The sequence below is a fragment of the Clytia hemisphaerica genome, unplaced genomic scaffold (assembly GCF_902728285.1).
Source record: "Clytia hemisphaerica strain Z4C2 unplaced genomic scaffold, Clytia hemisphaerica genome assembly, whole genome shotgun sequence".
In the NCBI taxonomy this organism is placed as follows: domain Eukaryota; kingdom Metazoa; phylum Cnidaria; class Hydrozoa; order Leptothecata; family Clytiidae; genus Clytia; species Clytia hemisphaerica.
This window is the reverse complement of record NW_027103414.1, coordinates 2,314,256-2,336,798: the sequence shown is the minus strand read 5'-3', so window position 1 is coordinate 2,336,798 and position 22,543 is coordinate 2,314,256. Positions and strand designations below refer to the sequence as shown.

The window sequence follows — 22,543 nt, the reverse complement described above, 5'->3', positions numbered from 1 at the left end:
TTTGAGTTGATGGACGACATATTAAAAAATATACAATTTCTCTTTCTCACAGAGTAGGCTTTTAAATCAAAATATGCAAAAGAATCTGTAGTGGGTCGAACGAAGAATAGCAAATTAGTGGCAAAACGATGGAGCATTTGAGGTTACTCGCGCGGCAAGTTACACACTCGTTATTTGTTAATCCCATTGGGCGATAGGCGGTTAGGCAGTGGGCGTTCTCTAATTCTCCAATCGGCGTCCAGCCATTTTGAATGAAAACAAAAAAGTTAAAAATCGTGACATGTTATGACAGAAAGTATGATTGATAAACTTGGTGGAGTTATCAAAACAAATTTTGTTGTGAAAGAGATTTAACAGTAAATGAAAATACGGGCCAGATATCGACAGTCCCATGTTTCAACCAATCGTCCCAAGTTAGAGCAGTTTCTAAGATATATAGATGAAACCACTAGAAAAAACAAAGTAACATATAAAGTAAATTGCTAACATCAAAAAAAACTTTTACAGTAATTGAGGAACACAGAGTTGTCAGATACCGACAGGAGCCCTGCCTAAATCCGATGGGGTCTTTCAAAGATACAAACTAAAATAAAAACAAACCGTTTGCTGTGACGCAATGAAGATATCAAAGTGTCAACTAAACTGAGAAATTTGATACACTGAACCAATTGAACCAAATTACAATAATTGCTTCTTATAGAAAACGAGCAACAGATTCAGAATAATATTAATAGAGGTATATAATTATTTTTGCAACTCACACTTTTTTGATCACATTAATTGACATCTTGACATTATACTATAGTCATCTTGTTTTAGATGTTTTGTTTCAAGAGTCCTTGCAATAGTTTATTGTTCAACTTGGAGAGGGAATGTTTGTAAACATAGAATTTCTTTTCACAGCAGATATTTGGGGGTCAGACTTAGGCAGGGCTGTCGAATTTAGGACCATTCACGGTATTAGGAATATGATTGGTTTCACAGTAAAATTGAACTTACTGATAAATATCATGGCTCGCACCAACATGACCCCCTCCTCCCCCTGAGCGGGGCGAGCTACACCTAAAATTTGCCATATAAGAGGTGGGAGCTGCTTGTTTTTCCCGACAGGCGGGGGGAGCTCTATCTTGGGGGGGACCTGCATTAGTTTATGTAACTGTAGGGGCTAAATAACACTTCCTAAATATTTTTCTTTACTGTTGGTTTTTAATTTCTCTTAACCTTTATGTTTTCATGCAAAGTGTGTTCTGATCCTTAAAATGCAAAAATGAAGACATTCTATTGCATTCTCTAAAAGTACACACACATGTAAATAGAGCTTTGTGAATGCCATAAAATCCCCCCCTATACTGGGACCTAAAGTTTTATCAGGCTGGGGGGGGGGGGGGGGGGCTTGTTCTCAGGGGGGACCTAAATTTGGCGGGGGGACCTAGAACCCCAGTCGGAGCCATGAATATTTTTTGAAACAATCATTCTCTCCTGTTTTTATTGATAAATGGTTCTGAAAGGTTTATTAAAACAAAACTTATATATAAATGACCCTAAAAAGGTAATTTTCAGAAAATTTAGCTAAATATATAAGATACACCCCTGTGTCACAGCTATTCTGCCATAAATCATGCCATAAATCATGTTTTCATTAATCTTTTGGACATTTAATTTATGCAAGATAATGATTCAGCACATTACTTGACAATTCAAATATTTATTTTTTATAAACAGGAGCCACAAAGATGTGGTTAAATATTTCCTCCAATAGCTCAGAACGTAGATCGTAGTCATAGTGGAACCCCACAAGCCCCAAGTTAGTAACTTTGATTTATTAAAGCCTTTAAATTAAATAATGTCCGATGTAAAACAAAAAATTCCCTGCTAAAAATTGTCGTTATTTCATAGACATGTTCACAGATGATATAAGTCTAAAAACTTGTTAAATAATTGCATGTAAATGATAATCATTTTAACACAAAAATAAATGTATTTTATTTAACTAATATTGGTTTTTATCTTCATATTAAGGAAATAAAATCATAGATTTACAAGTTGATATTATAGTTGATATTATATAAGACTCATCTGAGTAAGAAAGTGCCAAAATATCTTGAGACTGTCTACTAAGGGACCAATATGGAAATATGGCAATGAATTTGGGAGATATTGAAATATGTTGTACACCTTAGTTTCATATGAAAAAATTCCTTATCATCCATATTTTAAACCACTATAATATACCATATTCACAAATAAAAAGTTACTTAAATGGATCTCCTTTAGATTTCCAGTGCAGTGCATTAAACATATGTTACATTAGTATTCATGATAATATACCAAATTGTCAACCTTGAAATTCTCACATTTAGTTATTGCTAAATATTTACAACACTTTCCAGCAAACTTTTTTGTGAAATTTGTGTCTTGATAAACTAAACTCCATGACATTTGTATCATTGATCATCATTAAATAACATCTTGGAACAATAGAGTTCTTTGGTTCAATTGTTGCAAGAATGTTTATCTTTGCTCATATTCTCATTACGTGCAACATTATCATTACATCATTGCCAGCAAGTTACATTGTATTGTCAGCATTACATAGAGGTTGTCAAACTTTGTTGAATTTGTAATCCTGGCACTTGAATGTGAAAGGATAAAGAGAAATTCAAAATTTCATAATGGGAAATAATCTCTTTACAGTAATCAATGCCAAATGTGTAGGTCATTTGCTGAAATCTCCAGAGAAAAAAAAGACTTTAAAAGGGTGAGACTCTGCTTGACGGTTAGGGCTATGTTTGCCATGCATACATACTGAGCCATTAAAGAAGTTTATGGGAACGTACAAAAAGGACTACAGGGAATTTACAAAAAGGGCCACAGGAGCCTACAAGAAGGACCATGGGGAGCATGCATAGAGGTACACGGGTGGGGAGCATACATAAAGTTACACGGGGAACGTACAATAAGATACAATGGGAGCGTACAATAAGGTACAAGGGGAACGTACAATAAGGTACACTGGGAACGTACAATAAGGTACACTGGGAACGTACAATAAGGTACACTAGGAACGTACAATAAGGTACACTGGGAACGTACGATAAGGTACATGGGGAACGCACAAAAAGGTATCCGGGAACACACAAAAAGGACCAACGGAGAGCGTACAAAAGGTACCCTGAAAGCATTCAAAAAGGACCATGGGTAGTGTACAAAAAGGACCACACATAACGTACAAAAGGATCACAGAGAGCACACAAAAGATACAAGGGAGGGGAGCGTAAAAAAAGGTACACGGGGAGCGTAAAAAGTACACAGGGAACGTATGAAAAGGTACACAGGGAGCGTACAAAAAGGTACACGGGAGGGTAAAAGGTACACAGGGAACGTATGAAAAGGTACACAGGTAGTTAAAACATCTATTTTGATTTAGTTTTCTTTTTAGCATCTTGCATCAAGGCTAAAAATGGGGCACTGAGAAGAGTGCAAGCTTTTCCAAGTTTTGACCATTAATATCTAGACAATATACATGAAATCAGAAAGAAATTTATGCTTACCTTCTTCTCTTCTATTCATTAAAATAGTAATGGATTGGATTTCCATGTATTTCAGCTTCTTTCTCCACCCTTCTATCCGGAATCTCAAAAAACCCGTGCAAAACTTAAAGTGATTTTGGGACGGGGGTCATGTTGGAAATTTGAAAATCACAATATTGAATTTTGGCATGGTCTCTAATACACTGGATATAAAGTGTTTATAGTTTTTGGAAAGTTAAGTTTTTGCTCTATAATACCATATTTAAAAATTGAGTTTATAAAAAGTTATGACTAAAAAGATTTTCAAAGCTCTGTAGAATTTTACTGGGAAAAACAATAAATTCAGTACACACGAGAGAAACTCAGGCAGTCCTCTGAGACTTTCATTTGTTTTATGAAAAGCTGGTAAAAACCCCTACCATATTTTGATAGAAGAATGTATACTATTTTCTGCTATTTTTTGAAAAAATTCAAAACCCCGTCTTTATAAAAAAACGCTTCCCGCTAAATCTTCGCGACGATTTTTAGTCACGTGACTGAAGTGCTTAATGTGCAGCACGAATAAAGAAAACATTAACATCGAAAATGGAAAAGGAGGAGGAAAAAAGCCGTTTTAACAAATAGGGAAATATTTAAAAATGTTAACTGTTCAAATGGAAAGATTTTATGGCAAAAAATTAATAAAATAAAATAATTTAAAAAGAACACACGACCCCTTTTCTAACTTGAGCGGAACACATTATGGTTTTTCTTTTGTCAACTCTAATTCAGATTTATTTGCATCGGCAAAAAATTCTGGGTTCTATAGTACAGTAAGCACTTTTATGTCGGCATTTGCGTCGGCAATAATAGCCGAATGCCGACGCGAATTAGAATGACTGGAAATCCTCCTTGATCAATCAAATTTGTGAAATTATGCCAGGTATAGAAGATTCTTTTGTTATTTTTTTTAGATTGCGTTCATTGATCACTGCACCAAACCTTCCAGAAAATGAGCCTTTTACTGATTTCTCCAACCCTGCTGTATTAGACCAGTTACAACAAGCATTCGATAAAGTAAACAGTGAATGTAAAGATGTTCCAATTGTAATCGGTGGCCAGGAATATAGAACAGATGATGTGCGTTACCAAGTGTCAGTAAGTAAATAAATTCATTCATATGGGTGTACGTCAAAATTTTCTCAAGTTATGTACAGAAAAATTTTGCAACATAAGGAGGGCTTTCATTCACACACCTTATTCAGCCTAATAATTGAAAAGTTGTAATTTTCAATATTGTTTTTTTATGAGCAGATTCAGTTAGACCTTCGCAAGATTTTGGTGGACTGTTGAAAGGGAGTAACCCATAGTTTCCTCCTGGGTCAGTTACCCAAAAAAAATTTAGACTGCCAGGTTGTCAAATGTTCCTTCCCCCTTTTTCACGCCCTGAACCCGAGCCATTAATTTTTATGCATTGCACACTAAAAAAATGTAGTTCTTTAAAAAATGTCACCACGTAAGAGAAACAAATGAATTGCTAATTGTGACTTCCCAAGCGATTTAAAGTACCTGAAAATCAGACCAGTCTTGGTCCAGTATTTCGAGCGGTCTAGTAGCGGTCAAATTTTTGTTTTAGATCAGCCTTCAGACCTTCTAGAAATGTGATGGCTCGTGACCGCTCGTTAAACCGGTCCTGACCGGTCCTGACCGCTTGTTTAGACCAGTCTGGGTCGTTCGTTAGACCGGTCCAGGCTGCTAGTTAGTGAATTTTAGTAATGATTACTTAAAAAATTCTTGTAAAAGGATGTTGACCGGACGATCGGGGTCTGGGACGATCTGGGACCGGACGCTTCGCAGCGTCAGCTAAATGAACTAGACTCGTAGCGGCCTTTTGGTAAATTTTTACTGGTCATTTACCGGCCCTTAAAAGACTGTCTAAAGACCGGTCGCATTTTCAGGTACTTTAAATCGCTTCGGGAGTCACAATTATCCAAGAAAGAGAACATTCTGCCATTTGATTTGAAGAAGAAAAATCATACATATGTAAAAAAACTAAAATGGTGACAGGAGAGTTAAAAAGTTCTTTCCTCCCCCCCAGAAAAATCTTGTTGCACCTTTTTGAAACCCTCTCTGGATTTCCATTTTCCCTTTGCCCCCCCCCCCTTTTGCAACATTTTTTGACAAAAATCCCCTCCCCCAGCAGAAAGGGGGGACTATGGTTTAACCCTTGTTATGGGGGATTCAGAATGAAGATTTGTCATCCACAAATGATCATGAAAATTCTGCTTCACTATCCCATGCCATCTAGACAATTTGAATTCGTAGAAAATCATTTATATCGTTTTTCATTCATTACAGCCACAAAATCACCAACAAAAGATTGCCAAGTTTTGCTACGCTGATAAGGTACCTAGATTTTATCAATCATTCTCAACTATTGTTGTGTCACAAAACTATTAACATTTTACCAAAAATGACCCCCACATTGTTTGCTGTTTATAGGCCTTTGTGTTTGATACATCCCCGTCTCACAGTCCTGGTCGCTTCTTTCCCCAGTGCGGATTAGAATCCCTATCGAAATCCCAATGGGGATGGAAGTTCTATTGTTCTAAGATTCCCAGTGGGATGGTTTTGGATTGAAAAAATATGTTGTCTAAATAATAATTTTCCAGTGGTGCGAGGGTTTTACAGGGTTTTTAACACGGGGGTGAATACTACAATCGATGAAGAAATACTTGGCACAAAAGAGAAATCCACCGGGAAGTTTTGAAACCACAATCGATTTAAAAGTGCTCTAAAGTAGGTTGGAAGGGTAGAGTTTTAACGCTAGACTTAAGACTTAGGATCTGAGGATCCAAAAGTTCAAAAATGGTCCAGCAGGGCTTGAAATATAGCCTAGAAACCATTAAATCCCTCCCAGATCGAAATAATCGATGAAATCAAGTTGAAGGTCCGAAATTGACATTCTCGCTCGAACTTAAATTTTCGAAAAATGGTAAATTAACCAAAAGTGTTATGGCACTGATTGTAGTGAATCTGTTTAAGTCTGATCTTGTAAATGTGTAAGTTTACTCATAATTTCATATTTGATCTTATGAGTCAGGTCAGGGGCCTTTAGAATGAGGTGATTGGGGATTTTGAAACTGGCACCTTGGTTTTTGATCAATTTCTCCCGACGTAGAGAATGGGAAAAGTAATCTGCAAGCTCTCTAATCAAAAAACTGAATCCGAAATAAAATTTAAAAGAGCAAAAAAATTAATCTAATTTTTTCTGATTTTCTCTGGTAAATTTAAGAGCAATTTATAATGTTACATTCTGATATCTAGAAAGTCTGTTACCGTTTACCTTTCAAATTCGGTTAAATTTCTCCAGTTCCATTGTGATCATTGCAAAGGATTTATTAGTTATTTTTGAACTATGCAGGCAACTTTTAAGTACTCAGTCTTAATGTGTCAAGTTACCTACGGGGGTTCACGTAATCCCTATGAAAAACCATTTTATCCATCTATCTCAACATCATTTTTATAGTCAGAGATCATTATAAAAAGCGTTATCCAGTACTGTCGAAATTTTCAGGCTCTTGTTGCGTGACGTTCGCATCGGGAATTACTTGTCTCTGGAAAAGAGACATCAGATATAGTCGAATCTTTGAAAAACACGTCAAATAGATAATCGGGTTCGAAAGGTTGTAAACGTATGTTACAAAACCATTGATCAAAAGCAAATGCTCCTTTTTTTCTTGGCTGATAGTTGAGATGAAAAAAGCAGAAGTTATTATCATTGGTAGAAGGAAAATACACGTCCATAAATTCAATTTAAAAACATCTTTGATACTTCGTTTTAGTTGTTTCGTGCGATCCAATTGTTCAGCTTCTGCTCCGTGTAAATTTGTTCTTAGCTTCATCTTGATTTCACTTTGATCTCGAAGATATATTGTCAGTTTTCCCATGACAATTAACAAGACACAACTGACAGTGCGTACAAAAGTAACGTACATCACCGTACCGTCATTCAAATAGAATGTTTTCATTACTCCTGATGAGTTCTCCACTTCATACATATAAAACAGATAGCTCAGAATAACAGCATTGATGACACCAAGAATCACCAAAGCTGTGTTGATTCTGACCCTACTGAACAAGGTATAATACTGTAAGCACCATTTCACTGCAATCCATCTATCAAATGCGATAATCAATGTCACTATGAGAGAGTAGCTAAGTCCAATGTATATCAACATCGATATGAAAACGAGGCCGATACGATTGGTGAACTGAAAGAGTGTATTTACAACCAGAACACAACTTGTCACCACAACGAATAAGTCCGTAAGAGATAATACTCTTATAAGATAGTACTGATTATCGTGTAATCGCTTCTTTTGTATAATGAATTGAATGATCAAATGTAATAATGAAATCGATACGAAAAGACAAATGAAGAAAACTTTGAGTCCAATATTTTCTTCTGTGGTGCTTTTCTCCGAGGAAGATACGAGACTGCTTTCGTTTGAGTGATTCATTTTCTCTTTGTCACTATTTACAGACTCTTTATTGATTGGATATGTCGTCGACCAAGAATAAGTCAGTGAGATTTCAATTCATGATATGCATCACTGCAAATTACATCACGGTTCCAATAGCTGTGATACAAAAAATATTAAAAAAATATGCACAAAAAGTTACTCTATTTCTCAAATGTGACAGCACACAACAGCTATTGTTTAAAGCTTTTAAAATATGAATTATCCAAATTGTGGACTGTGGAAATTGAAATATTTTGGCTCCGTCAAACCACTTAACAGAAAAACAAAGAAACTTTTATCTAATAGCTATATGGTATTGCTAATACGAGGAACTAAAGAAAATATACGGTTAGCGGCCGGGTGATGTTTACCCGGCCGATTTCTGGAAACAAGACTACTTTTTTTGCCTAATCATTAAGGTTTTATTGAATTACATCATAGAAAACGGATGCCTCATTCAGAAAAACTATTACCAATATTATCATCTCGTTCGGCAGTAACTTCAAAACGAGGTAACCATTTTCAATGTGATTTATCAAAATGATTGGGCTGATATTTTCATGTTTTCCAAAGGTCGCCAATTTTAGAGTATTCTAACTAGAATTCTGAACCCCATTGTTTGATTAAACCAACCCCCATTCACTTGAAAAAAGGCATAGAAATTTATGTTCGTTATTCTGCCCCATAGAGAGTCGCAATAATAAAGTAAAGAAAATTGAAAATTGATTAAATCATCAAGAACTAAATGAGAAACAATAAAAAACTGCATGTGGTGATTTGTTATCTTTTATGTATGCTATATTATCTATCATCTTTTAACATAATATTAATACAATAATGACCGGTTAGTGATGGCTGTACTGAGAAATATTGCCCGAGGTCAAGTAACGACCGAGCTTGCGAGATTGTTGCGTTGACCGAGGGCAATATTTTCAGTACAGCCCGAAAAAAACCGGTCATGAAAAAAAAAGGAACAGAAAAAAGGAACAGTGCTTAGAAAAAAAAAAAAAGGAACAGTGCTTAGAGATTTTTTAACGTCGACAATGAATATTTGCGATTTATCACTAATTTCTAAGCCTCAATTCTAAATTTAGAGCTCCGAAAAGGGGAACTGAAACATTAAATATTCGGAAAATGGAAACTGTGGAAAGTTAATGAACATAAAATTTTTTGAAGCCTTCGGATTTTCTTAACTAGTTTTAAGCCTGAAAATGTTCTAGACTTGTTCTTAATATTTTGGCCATCGAAGCCTTACGTTCTTATATAGTTTGTTCTTACAAAAAACGTTTAGACCGTTTCATAGTTGTATGATTCCTTTTAACCGTTAAATTTCGAATCAGAATATTGAGTCAAACAACATAAAAAAAAAATGAATAGAAATGTTAGATGAAAATTTCATACCAGCTTGACCTAGAAGGCTTTGCCTATTTATAATCCAACTTATGGTACATAATACATACATAGCGTAAGATAATACGTACAATAATAGACATAATAAGGACGGTTTATCAAAAAAAGGAATTTTACTTGTTGTTAATGGGCCGATTTTAATTGGTATCATTTGTTTCCTCCATACGGCATCCAACGAAATTCATGATATGCACCATTGCGTTTTCTTCCACGGACCCAGCAGCTGATTGGTTGAAAGTGACGTATTGATTGATTTTACGTCACTTTTAACCAATCAGGTGTTGAGTCTGTGGAAGACATTACAATGGCGCATATCATAAATATGAAGTATAATATTCGGTTTTATTAGCCAGGAGTTCCAAAGAGAATGATAAATTATTTATCACACTTATAAGTGGGCGGTTTTAAAACTTTTACTTCAACAATATAATATCACGATAATATTTTGTAATTATACATCGGACAACGCACGTGACTTCCATAAACCGACAAACATAAACGATAAGCCGTGCACGTACCCCCACCCCCATACAAAGGGTGTTCCGAAAAAAGTAATGTGTCCGACCACTTGTATGAGTATAGAAAAACGTTGTATCACTTATTCACAAAGTCTAAGTAATACCCTTCTTCTGTCTTTAAAGAAATAATTTTCGGATTTTTCCCCTGCAGCTGGAAAGAAATTGGTCTGACACAAGACTTTTTTCGGGACACCTTGTATGTTATATTGTTTGGGTAGCGAAAATAGCGATATTATAGCGATTGAAATAGCGATTCTGTGCGATGTTCATGATCTTATTTCAAGAATTCATTTGTTTTGTTTTGTAGAACTTGATAGAGAAAGCCATTGAAAATGCGCTGATTAACAGAGAAAAATGGGAAGCGATGTCTTATGATTCCAGGTATGCGCGTGGCTAATGTTTCAACTTGAGGATTTTGTTTATCATGTCTGACTTCATTGAAATTTTTTCATCTTCAATTCAATTTATTTACTTTCATTTCATCTGGGCTATTTCATTCTGATGCACTAAAAATGAACTAGATTATCTTCAATTGAGTTAGTCGAAATTCAAAAAAAATCATAAATCATAGATTCGCCGGCCAAAGATTTAATCACTTGCCAAAACAATTATTAGTCTATTACAAAAACATCTCTTTTAAGAATAAGTTAGCCATCAAACCCTTCATGAGCATGAATAATGATGCCTTGCGCAGTTCCTTGGAAGTAAGTACGGAGGAATTTTTCGAAATCAAAAACTAACTACGAAAACTTTTTTTTCAGATCTCGAATCATTCTACGAGCTGCAGGATTAGTTGCCACTAAATACAGATATGATACTCTTGCCAGAGTGATGCTTGGACAAGGAAAGACCTCTATTCAAGCTGACATTGACAGTATTGCTGAATTGGTGGACTTCTTAAAATTCAACGTGCAATATGGAAAGGTATAGTCACGGAATTTTATTTAAAATTTGGATGCATACCCCAATGAGAGAATTGGAACTTGGCTAGTTCTTCTTCTCAAGACTGCGTAGACGATGTTATCGTCCGTTTCAGTGATAGTAAATGCGGAAAAATATGGTGGTATGGCGTTATGGCGGTATACGGAAAAAAAAATCGGCGGGAGAGTTTTGAAGACTGGCAAACTCTACCGACTGTAAATTCTTTTCGGTAAAAAACCTGTTTGCGAATTTTCTTCGGCTTTGGGCTTACTTTTTAGATAGTGATTTGTCTTAGACTATAGCATAGTCTAAAGATCGCGATACTCTTTTTCTTAGGAAACCGAATGAAAATATTTTTTTGAACTGGCATTTCAATTACAAAAATTTCGAGTGATTGAACAAGTTTTCCCAATGACAAATTTCTTTTACCCCGATTTATTTTTGCCCAAATAGAAAATAAATGAACATTTTTAATGATTTATTTTTTCACTATAAAAACAACTAATTTTCAATTTAGGACATTCTCAATACACCATCACTTCATCAACCAGAAAATATTGAAAACAAAGTTGTCTGGAGAGGTTTGGAAGTAAGTAAACTTCGCTGTCATTATTGGATGCCCTAAGTTTTCTGAAGTATCGAACAGAGTGGAAGTATTTCCAGGATCTTCTACGTTCTTCTATTTAAAGGTTATGTTTTTAAATAAGAGTGACATCGTTTGCTTACTCATCAATTAACAAGCTTTTGACACAGATGTGCAGCAAGATTGACCAGAAAGAGGAAAAGAAAAACTATTCTTTGTTTATTCAGCACAGTATGACAATAATAGGAAGACATCGTCCTGATATGAAACATGTATCTGATATGAAACGGGAACACTTTCATAAAAATAAAACCTTTTACATAATGATCTCGCCAATGGGTTAAGTTCTTATAATTGGACTTTCAAACAACATGACTCGATCAATTCTTTGATCTCCAACGTCTCAAACTCTATTCAGGGATTCGTTGCTGCCATCTCGCCATTCAATTTCTCGGCTATCGGAGCTAACTTAGCCTCTGGACCAGCATTGATGGGAAATGTAGTGTTGTGGAAGCCATCAGATACTGCAGTGTTATCAAATTATCAGTTCTTTGAAATCATGCAAGAAGCTGGTGTTCCCGACGGTAAGTTGAATAGATTTATTTTGTTTTTCAACTGGATAGATCACTGATCTGTAATTACTTAACTTGATCGGGCCTCTTTGGTCGTCAACGGCGCGATTCGAATGTTTTGAAATTCGAATGGTCGAAAATCTGAGGTAAATTAGAAAACATCATGGCGGACTAGTCGACTTCAAAACTGGACACACTTCCACGGGAAATCTTTAAGCAGTTAGCCTATCTAGCGTGTAAAAGAATTATGATATCTGTGGTATAGATGGAATAATTCATTTATTTCCCTTACTTTTAAGGAGCTTTGATTATGAGGTAATTGCTTATTCATGTAACAAAACGTGTTGCAGTAGGCTGCACGCATCCCCTCTAACCCCTCTAATATGTTTTGATATAGGGGATGTGTATCGTGTATAAAATTCCTGTCCGAGAGTTACTCCAAATTTGGTGTAAAATGTTCCGATTTTCTTAAGATTTAGAAATCCAATGATTGTATTAACCTCTAGTCATTCAAATTTATAATTCAAATTTAATGAAATTTAAAGGTCTATCATACAAAACTTACTAAATCAAGCTAATCAAATTTCTAAAACTCAAAAACACGAAGACGGGGGTAACTCTCGGATGGGGAAATTTTATACACAATGGGCATCCCTTATATTAAACCACATCATATCAGAGGGGATGCGTTCAGCCTAGTGTTGCAGTTTGCAATTGCTTTATGGACGTTTCATTTCAATATTAAAATCATCATGTGTTTTTTTTCTGATTTGATTTAAGATAATGCACAAATTTAATTCATTAGAGTCTCCATAACTCGAACACTCCTGAGAACACAAACTTATTCGAGTTATAAGGAAACATTCAATTATTGAGGTTTCCACTGTATTATGAACTTAATAGAACAATATTCATTCTTTTAGGCGTTGTTCAGTTCATTCCTGCTGATGGCCCAACTTTTGGAGATGTTGTCTTCAGTAATCCCGACCTTGCTGGTACAGTGTTTACAGGGAGTTCTAAGTAAGTCACAAATTGAAAACACACCTTATCAATCAGTCCTAATGATCTTAGAGACAAGAGAGGCCGAACCAACCTAAAGCTCGTATTTATGTACCAAATTTGGTTGTACTAGCGAGAGTATTTATGACTACCGTATTACTTCGAATAAACGCCCCTCGAATAAACGCCCCTTCCTAAAAATCGAAAAATTCAATAAACGCTCGGGGCGTTTATTCGAAGTAATACGATATCTATCTGTGACTTATTTTTCTGTTTGTCACCCGAAAGTATTATTCTAGTTAATGAAACTAAAGAAACTTTTTTATTGTTTAGGACTTTCAAAACAATCTGGAGACAAATCGGAGAGAATATCGACAGTTATAAGTAAGTTGATGAATTAGATTTTGGTAATGCAACGTAGGTAGTGGCAGGGCTTGGCCCCATGGACCAAATTTTTTTTGGGGTGTCAAAGTACTATGGATGCTTATATCCTCCTCGGATTATTATCATTACCTCTTTCCCCCTCCCCGAATCCACAAATATCGAACAAAACTTCCAAACGCCATATCTCAGTATTCTGATTCCGAGCGTTATAAATCCTTATTCCTTTCGATGAGTATGCTGTGTGCATATACATCATATAACACTTTTCTTGTAAGAAGAACCAATATTTTTGGAGATCAAGGAAATTAAAAAAAAAATCGGTTTTTGTCGAAAAATAGAAAAGCGCCGTAACTTTTGAAATTAAATTTAGAACTTTTTGTAATAATCTTCAAATAAAAATTTCCGTTCATGTTTTCAGGACCTTCCCAAAAGTCGTTGGAGGTAAAGATTATTTTCATCGAAATTTTTAACGTTACTTGTCTTTTGGTGTTGTGTTAAAGTGTTATAATATAATTTATATTACTTCGTTGCTGGAAATTCTAGTGCGATTTCAACAAAATTAAATTTCACAATTAAATTTTTAAATCGATTTAAATTAATTAATTAAAATTAATTTTTCACAATTAATTTTCGGTTTTTTTTTCTTAGCTGGCCAGTGTCTCTTCAGTGCATCTTTTTGGGTTCCATTTTCATTATTGATATAGTGCAACATATATAACAAGTATAAATAGAAAAAACAGTACGGGTAAACGACCCAGGTTAGTTTAATTGTATATACCTTCTAAGATTCGAGATTTGATTGTCAGAAAATAGAACTCGCGCGGATTAAATGGATATTTTCAAAGTGTTTTTTTTCTCTATTACAGAATCTATCATGGTTAATTTTTCTATTTTAGAATGCGGTGGCAAAAATTATCACTTTGTTCACAAAACGGCTGATGTGGGTAAGAAAATAGATAATTTTACGAAAGCATGCGACCCACCTACAATCTTTTGTAATTACTTCATAGAAAAGACCTGGTTTGATTGAGTTACATATAAACATTATGCCTATAAACTTTATATCCTAGATAGCAAATTCTTCCATATCATTTAGATTTCCACAGGGCCTGGTAACTATAATGAGTTTTAAAACATATGTTGTCAAGGATAACGTAACCCGTAACATCTTTCATTCTTTCATTATTTTAATTTTTTTCTAACCTATCAACAGATTGTGTTGTTAATGGAACAATTCGATCAGCATTCGAATATGGTGGCCAAAAATGTTCTGCATGTTCAAGAGTGTATGTTCCTGATACCTTATGGCCAGAGGTATTAGTAACAATTTCTTGAAAAGGAGTTCAACAAATTTTTTTATGGACCAAATTATTTTTGAATAGTTATTTCAATTCTTCTAATTTTGTGTAATTACTTTAAAATCTCATTTTTTTTTTTTCTACAGGTTCGAGAAAAATTGGTATCGGAGATTGCCAAAATCAAAGTTGGAAATGTGAGTGTTACAGAGCAGCTACTTTGCGCTCAGCTTTCACTTCATCTCTTTCCCTGTATACTTTCATTGGATTTAATTCCCAAGATTGGGAAGACTGTAGAGTTTTTAGCTGAAGTTTAAAAAATAAAAGAACATTCATAGCTTACAGCGCTTTACTGCAGCCTAAGTTAAGCTTAGTCTGAGCTCCATCCACATATTTCGCAACTCCAATTTTCGGGTCAGGGCTGAGGTGGTTTAGCATTGAAGGCTCGAGCCTTATAAAGGAAAAAATATAGTATTAGTTGTGTGCTGTATTACATTACATTTGAAAAAAGTGAATCGTTTTCAGAGGACTGGCCATGTCCTATTTCCATTCGTTTTGCGTGGAAGTGGCGACCGACTTTGATGGAAACACCTAATAGCTACGATGTACAATACTGAACTGATGAAAATTGGATGTAATTTTATTTAAAATAATGTAATTTCTTTTTAGACAGAGGATATGTCAAGCTTTTTGAGCGCTGTCATTGATGGAACTGTAAGTGTTAACTTTTAACATTATTGCGTTTGATTTGTGTTCATTGGATTATTATCTCCTAAAGTCGTTTTCAGTGGTTCCCAAAAAGATTTCATTCATGTACGTTTTCTGGTCATTTCAGTCATTCAACAAGATCAAATCATACATCGATCACGCCAAATCGTCTGGCGATTATACAGTCTTGGCTGGTGGTGAATGTGACGATAGGTATGTATTATTTCTGGGCAAAACCTCTTCAGTAGGAAGACCCTTCTAAGTGAACCGCCACTTACAAAAGTTAAATTGAACCCCCTGAAAAGTGCCGCAAACTTTTGAATACCTTTATCGGGAAAAAATGTTGAGGGAAAGTGACGAAAATTTTTAGGAGATGACGAAATTTTCCCCCAACATTTTATCACCCGAACAAATAGATTTTTTTTCCAACAAAAATTCAAATCCAAAATTTTTACGCCTTTATTAACCGAAATTAATGCTTTGAACTTCGAAATACAAAATCTATTTTCGACCTAGTGAAGGAAAGCATTTCATTTTTCAATTTAGTCAGTTGGAACTGTAAATTTGGTCGGGGAAAAGTGACGAAAATGCCTCTAGGTGACGAAATTTTTTTTGACTTACTAAAACGTAGACATTTTTCCCCCGATACCTCCAAAAGTTATTTTCTGTTCAGCCCTTCTACTTATTAATTGATATTTTTGATTTTTTTTTCAGTGTTGGATACTTTGTTCAACCAACTTTAATTCAAGCAGATGATCCTAAAGGAAAACTGATGTCAGAGGTACTAATGAATACTTCTTTATTTAACCCTATTATTCATCCTAGCGGGGGGGCTTTATTTAAAGACACTGTCACACACATTTTGGTTTTGGTAATATATTAGTCATTGTCGTTTTTCATCAGAAACCAGCAAGAACGGTTATTATCAGGAGAAAGCTATCTACTGCTGCGCATCTTTTTATTTACTTTAATCCGATTCCGATTGATTTTCGTGAGATTTAATTTCGCGTTTCGCGAGTTTTTGCCATTCTCGTTGAAATAAACTTGCAACATCGCATGAGATTGTCGACTCACGAAATTAGAGCCAAAAGTCTTCAAAATAAGATTTTAGCGTTAAAAATTCACTGCAAATATGCAATTTTTGGCGTTTACATGGCTACATTCAACAAATTAATGCACGTAAAGTACAGTGGAGTCTTCTTGACATTAACGAGTTTATGTATTTGCACTTTTGAGGACGGTAAAGTGACTGAAGCGATTTGGAAAAACCCGCAATTCTTCCCCGCAAAATCGAGGACGGTAAAAGTGCTGATTTACCGTCGTCCTCAGTTGGTCATGATCTAGCCAAATTAGAACCTTACCGTCTCCGTCGCTAAAAAACACACATACATAAACTCGCTATTAATCGACCACGCACGGAGAACAATTAAGTTTGTTCGAGTTGAAGAGGTTTATAAGGTATTGTTTACTGAAGGGACGATAAAACTTGTTCCAGTTAAGGAGACATTCGATATATAGAGGTTCGAGTTAAAGAGGCTCCCCTGTATTTCAAAATGTTGATTCACAAAATAAAATCTCGCAAAAAATTAACCGATTAAAGTTAGGGACCGCGAAAGACGGGGGTAAAATGGTTGGAATCGACCAAAATGTTGTTTTTAGGTTTTAGACCACCTATAACCATGGGATAAGTTTTAGAAGCATTCTTATCATTAAATAAATGTCCTGTAAAAGTTTGGTGGCCATAACTTTATTTTTTATGAAAATATGAGCAATTTTGTAAAATTTTGAATGGCAGACGACCTACCAACAGAAAATTGGATTTAGACAGGTGAGCGCGTCCTCAAACCCCCATGATGTTATACATTTTTGGAACTGGAAGAGATCAGCGCTGTTTGTTTTTTTTGTCTCATTGACCCAATCAAATCCTACAAAAAATTATTCAGTTTTTTCTGGGAAAAAGCCACTTTTGAGGGCTTTAGCTGTCCTCCCCGGCATTAAGACAAAGATAATATGAAATTTCAACCTTTTTTACATATTCTTTGTTAATAAAAATTAACATTTTCAACCGCGCTCTGCTGTCTTTTTGGCTCAAAGTTTATTGGTATTCGAGAAATTCTACAGAATTGTCGAGCGCGTGTTTGTTTACAATTCGAAAGTTCAAAGTCCACGGAGAGTGACAATCTGCCAGCTCTCCGGCATACAGGATATTTTCGATTCATTCGTACGGCAAACGAGAATTTTGAAAAAAAAAATTGATAAAAAATTAAAACTTTGTCTTGAGAACCTTCGTGCCAAGTTTCAATGTTATAGCATTAATAGAAGTAAAGTTATTGCAAAAAATGTATTTTTCGACATAACCCCCGGATTTTCACTTTTAAACCTATTTAACTATGATTTTTACAAAAATCCTCGAAAATCGTTCCATAAAAAGGGTCATTTTCAGGAGATAGAAAATTTCATATCTCGAGAACGGCTTGGCCGATTTTGATGAATGACCCCTCATTTTTTTTCTTTTTTGATGCTCTTTCTAATGAGCATGGTTTCAATGCGCTAAAAACAATTTGAAAAAATCATTGCGGTCCCTATTAAAGTAACAGCGGCAAAACAATGGTGTCATTTCCGAGAGATCCTTTTTTATTAATTAGTACCCTTCATCTCTTTTTATAAGAAATCTTTGGTCCGGTTTGTACAGTTTACGTTTACCCTGCTGAACAAGCTGTTGAAACCTTAGATTTGGTGAGTAGACTTTCCTTTATTACATGCTTTTCAAATAAGAATCAGCAAGTTTTGGCTTAGGTTCTGCTGATCTTATTATGTTTCGTGATTTTCAAGGTTGATTGTTACAGCTCTAAGTAGCGAGTAAGTTAAGGCGGGGATCATTCAAAGTGTTGGTTTTTTACATTTTGGCAAATTTCAGTCTGATACTCTTAAACAAATTTTTCCAATTAAAAAAGGGTTAATTTGGGAGTATTCTAAATTCTTAGACCCTAGCTGAAAAATTGCTCAAAATAATCTTTAACATTTCTATGTATGAAACGACGTTAAAATATATATATGTCGTTATAGGTTGCGACAACTTCCCCATATGGTTTGACTGGCGCTGTCTTCACTCACGATAGGTAAGTGAGGAGATCGTTATTTACTTGGCTGCTGTAGATAGGTGAAAAGTTCTACTCTCTCTTATTCGAACTACCATTACTCAAATCTTTCTATAATTCGAACTAATTCTCTCAGTCATCATCAAGGATAAATCTTTCGTAAAATTACATTCCATGATTTGAAGCTCTTAATATTTCGAACAAATTGGATTCCCGATGCTGAAAAAAAACGAGAAGAGTAAAACTGTACTGTGATTCAATAAAGAATATTTAAAGCCTAATGTGTGTCTTGCATCCTTGTGATATAAGAGACAGAAGAATACCGACGAAAAACCGACAGTGTCAATCTTTGCTTGAAAAAGATTTAAAAGAAAATCATTATATAGACGTCTAAAGAAGGCATAATATCTATATACCAGTCGCTTTTTTTTTCTTTTTTTTTTACTACTTAAGACATTATGATATTTTAATAGTAATTAAATATTAAATTAAAACGTTACAATATATGAATTGCTTAAAATACGTAGAGCTAGCAAATTCAAAGTTAAATAAATATATATATATAATTATAATAATATAATTTCTACCGACTATCGTAAAATGACCAATACTAAGACAGACAGCCGACCATCTAAACCAGAGTTATGAGCTGCTTGACTTTTTAACAAAAACTTCTTTTATTCGGCAATAGATCACTGAGTAATCGAGAATAAACTTGTTAGATCACCAGTGTTATTCACTGTTTTATCTTCATTAATGACTTTAGTTACCGTTATTTCTCTCTCTCTGCATTACGCCTATTCTTATTCACATCTTTGTCTGAAAGAAAGATTATTATTTTCTATTTTCTATACGAATACTTATCTCGAAAACATTCCCACTTTTTTTCTTATAGAGAGTTTTTGGAGGTAGCTCGTCAAAAATTACGACACACGGCTGGTAACTTTTACATCAATGACAAATCAACTGGATCGGTCGTTGGACAACAACCATTCGGAGGTGCACGTGGCTCGGGTAATTAGAAACGCTACTTGATGACTAACATTCTTTCTATCTTTAATATCGAAACAAATTTAATTGGCAAGACCACATTTATACGAGAACATATTTTTGGTAAAGTTTAAAGTATCTGCTATATTCTTTAATACGAAGACTCTCTAAACTTTATACCAAAGAAAAACTCCTTTAAAGCCAAGGTCTTCTGAGAAATTGGATAGTTCTTCTCAGATATCATCGTAATGGTTTTAAAATTTTATAAACGTTGTTTGTTTTTTGTGCCAGTTCGGCGTTTAACTTTCGTCATATTTTTACATTTTGCGTCCTTTTTCTTTATTCAGGAACGAACGATAAAGCAGGTATGGGCGCCTACCTTACCAAATGGATTTCACCACAATCTGTTAAAGAGTCTATGGCTCCACTACCATATTGGAAATATCCTTACATGGGCTGAACACTAATCACAATCATAGGACAATTAAAAAAGTAACAATTTTATACCAAGTAAAAGTTTTTTAATATAAATTAGATTAAGTTTAGAGTATATTCTTTAAAGGTTTTTTAATATAAAGTGCAAAAGTTCTTTTTATTCATGTTCTGTTGTTCTTAAACCTTCTAACTTATGATTTTTGACAAAGCACATTAAATTTATACTCTGTTCCTGAGATGATAGACCGGACAAATTTTTATTTGTATGGTTGTGATATTGTAAAGGATAATGACATGTTTGTTCAAAAATGACTTTGTGAATTTTAATGTACGTGCTCAAAAGAAGTCAAATTTTTTTTATATTTTCGTCTTGACTAAGTCAGAGGCGTGACTTAAAAAATGGCGCCCACTTCTCGAGAAATCATCATCTTTGGATTTTAATATTTTATGTGAAATTGAATAATTAGTCTCTACAAAATACCATTAACTTTCCAATCAATCTAAAGTTAGACAAGGAAGTCCTTTACATTTAATAATTAGTTATGGTAATTACGAATGTTGCGTCCAATTATGTTAACACTTCCTCGTGGCTAGCACATTTTAAATTATGCAAATTTATGCCGTTCGAAACGATCTGTTGAACATGTGCTTTTGGAATATTGTCAAGTCGTGTTCAAGTATCTCTTGAAATTTTAAAGTAGTAGAGAGTCTAAATTATAAACAACCCTACATAAATGTCTTTTGTGTCATACATACATCACTTTCTATATACACGTTTTTTTTTTTAAGAAACACACTTTTAAGAAACATGAGGCTCAGAATGCCTAAAAACTGAGAAACATCTAAGAAACATGCTGAGGCTGAGAATGAGAAAATAACATTTTTTATTTGTTTTTCTTTTAACCCTATTCGTACTAGGCTTTTAGGGGCGGTTCAGAACTAGGGGGGGGCTTTTCCTGTACCACCCCTTAACTTTTGATCTAGTGGGTCTTTTTTGATGAAATTTGGCACACAAGATCCTTGTCACGTAAGGTAACTTTTGACAAAAAAAATTTTTGATGACGTCACTCATTATGCCCAAAGTGAGCAAAAACCGAAAATTTCCTTTGTTCTTATAAATAGCTATTGTATTCTAACAAAGGCTTTAGAAAAAAGTTGTCTGAGTTTAAAATGCTTATTTTATCCTAAATATTCAATAAACTACGGTTTAAATGATATATTTGACATAAAAAATAAATTTGTATTAGAAAAGTGTCAATTTTTGTGACACCTTACAGTCAGAAATGTCATCATGCTCAAGGTGTGAAAATATTTAGGTGTCAAATTTTTTTTTATTTTGAAGCTAAATAAAAGTTAGGAATTTACAGAAAATTTCACGGCAAAAGCTCTATTATTTCATGAACTATTACCAATAGTTTGACCTCCGAACAGAAAGAGCCCCCCCCTAGTACGAATAGGGTTAAGAACCTTCCAATCCAGCCTTCCATGAGGCTGATTATGTCAAAAAGTTTAGAATCATGTAAGAAACATTTGAGGCTCAAAAGGCCGATTTCTTAAGAAACATTGAGGCTGCTTGGTAAAACTAGTTTCTTAAAAAAAAAGGTGTAACACATGTTTATTTATAAGAATAGTTTGAGGCAGACTCTAAAACACTTCATTTTCTATCAAAATGGACAAAAATACTCACAAAATTGGTCAAAATAAGAACATGTGAAGAAATATTTAAGGCTCAAAGCTTAAAAAAGTTAAGAATGGTCTTATTAATCGCTCTTCTTATTTATCGCACAAAACTGCCTTTTTAACTTTCGATGTATTGAAATGCTGATTGATTCTATTTATGTTTACTCTTCCGTTGATACTTTTCATTAATCTGATAACTTTTCCGGGATTGGCCTCATTTTTTTCGATCATTGTTCCTTTGACTAGAAATAAGAGATTATCCTTGATTTAATTAATTAATCCTTTATCCTTAAAATCTTCCTCTGTCTCAAAAGGATGATAACTTCGGGTTTCAAGCCTTTTTTCTTTTGATGTTGTGTCTACGTTTAAAAGTTTATTTTTATTATTTTTCAACTATTATTTTTGACTATTTTTCATCATCTTCATTTTAACTTATTTAAAACTTTTCACCAATTTATTCTAACCATTTCTTCCTAATATATTTAAAATATTCCTTTTTTACAGGTTCCAATTGTGTAAAATGTTTCAAATTAGTTTATGTTTTCTATAATTTTTTGTACTTCTCTTTTTAAACTTTAACGATGTAACATTTTCTTTTTTTGTAACGATATAAAAACCGATAAGATTTCTGATTAAATATTTTGTCATTTGTCATTTGATTATGCATTTCTTTCCTTTTAAGGCTTTTAATTCCTTTGAGAAAAAAACAGCTTGAAAAAGGACGAGATCTTTCTGATCTCTTAGCTCCCACCCTTAATACTCGACTGTTTAAAAAATGTATAATTTCTTCGTATTAAAAATGCTTCGGCGAAGTTTTCATGTGAAAGTTGAAAAGCCCCCTTGGAACGCTTTTTAGTAAATTGCCGGAAAAGCTATACTTTTTTGGGACATCACCTCTCATTGTATCATAAACTG

The 22,543-nt window shown here is 34.3% G+C and overlaps 3 protein-coding genes across 3 annotated transcripts in view; 2 read left to right on the top strand and 1 right to left on the bottom strand.

Moving 5' to 3' along the window:
- LOC136797595 (uncharacterized) overlaps nt 1-22,543 on the top strand; it is a 72,618-nt gene that overhangs the window by 14,066 nt on the left and 36,009 nt on the right. The gene's annotated exons all lie outside the window — the stretch shown is intronic.
- On the top strand, nt 5,874-22,279 carry LOC136797589 (delta-1-pyrroline-5-carboxylate dehydrogenase, mitochondrial-like). Its single transcript, XM_067054179.1, has 18 exons — nt 5,874-5,915; nt 10,271-10,344; nt 10,725-10,887; nt 11,402-11,473; nt 11,886-12,051; nt 12,963-13,059; nt 13,372-13,422; nt 13,841-13,863; nt 14,319-14,366; nt 14,636-14,736; nt 14,867-14,914; nt 15,387-15,431; nt 15,553-15,638; nt 16,140-16,207; nt 18,094-18,161; nt 18,492-18,544; nt 19,419-19,537; nt 19,861-22,279. Exons 2-18 carry the CDS (start codon nt 10,328-10,330, stop codon nt 19,971-19,973), a joined length of 1,338 nt encoding a protein of 445 aa, XP_066910280.1. The 5' UTR covers nt 5,874-5,915; nt 10,271-10,327; the 3' UTR covers nt 19,974-22,279.
- On the bottom strand, nt 7,061-8,032 carry LOC136797467 (adenosine receptor A3-like). Its single transcript, XM_067054042.1, has one exon. The coding sequence runs from the start codon at nt 8,030-8,032 to the stop codon at nt 7,061-7,063; it is 972 nt and encodes a 323-aa protein (XP_066910143.1).

Excerpts from the sequence above, each read along its gene's own strand:
- LOC136797589 (XM_067054179.1), top strand. Across the intron at positions 10,888-11,401 it reads TCAACGTGCAATATGGAAAG|GACATTCTCAATACACCATC; the intron begins GTATAGTCACGG and ends TTTTCAATTTAG. Across the intron at positions 14,915-15,386 it reads CCAAAATCAAAGTTGGAAAT|ACAGAGGATATGTCAAGCTT; the intron begins GTGAGTGTTACA and ends ATTTCTTTTTAG.
- LOC136797467 (XM_067054042.1), bottom strand. The coding sequence starts at position 8,032 with ATGAATCACTCAAACGAAAGCAGTCTCGTATCTTCCTCGGAGAAAAGC.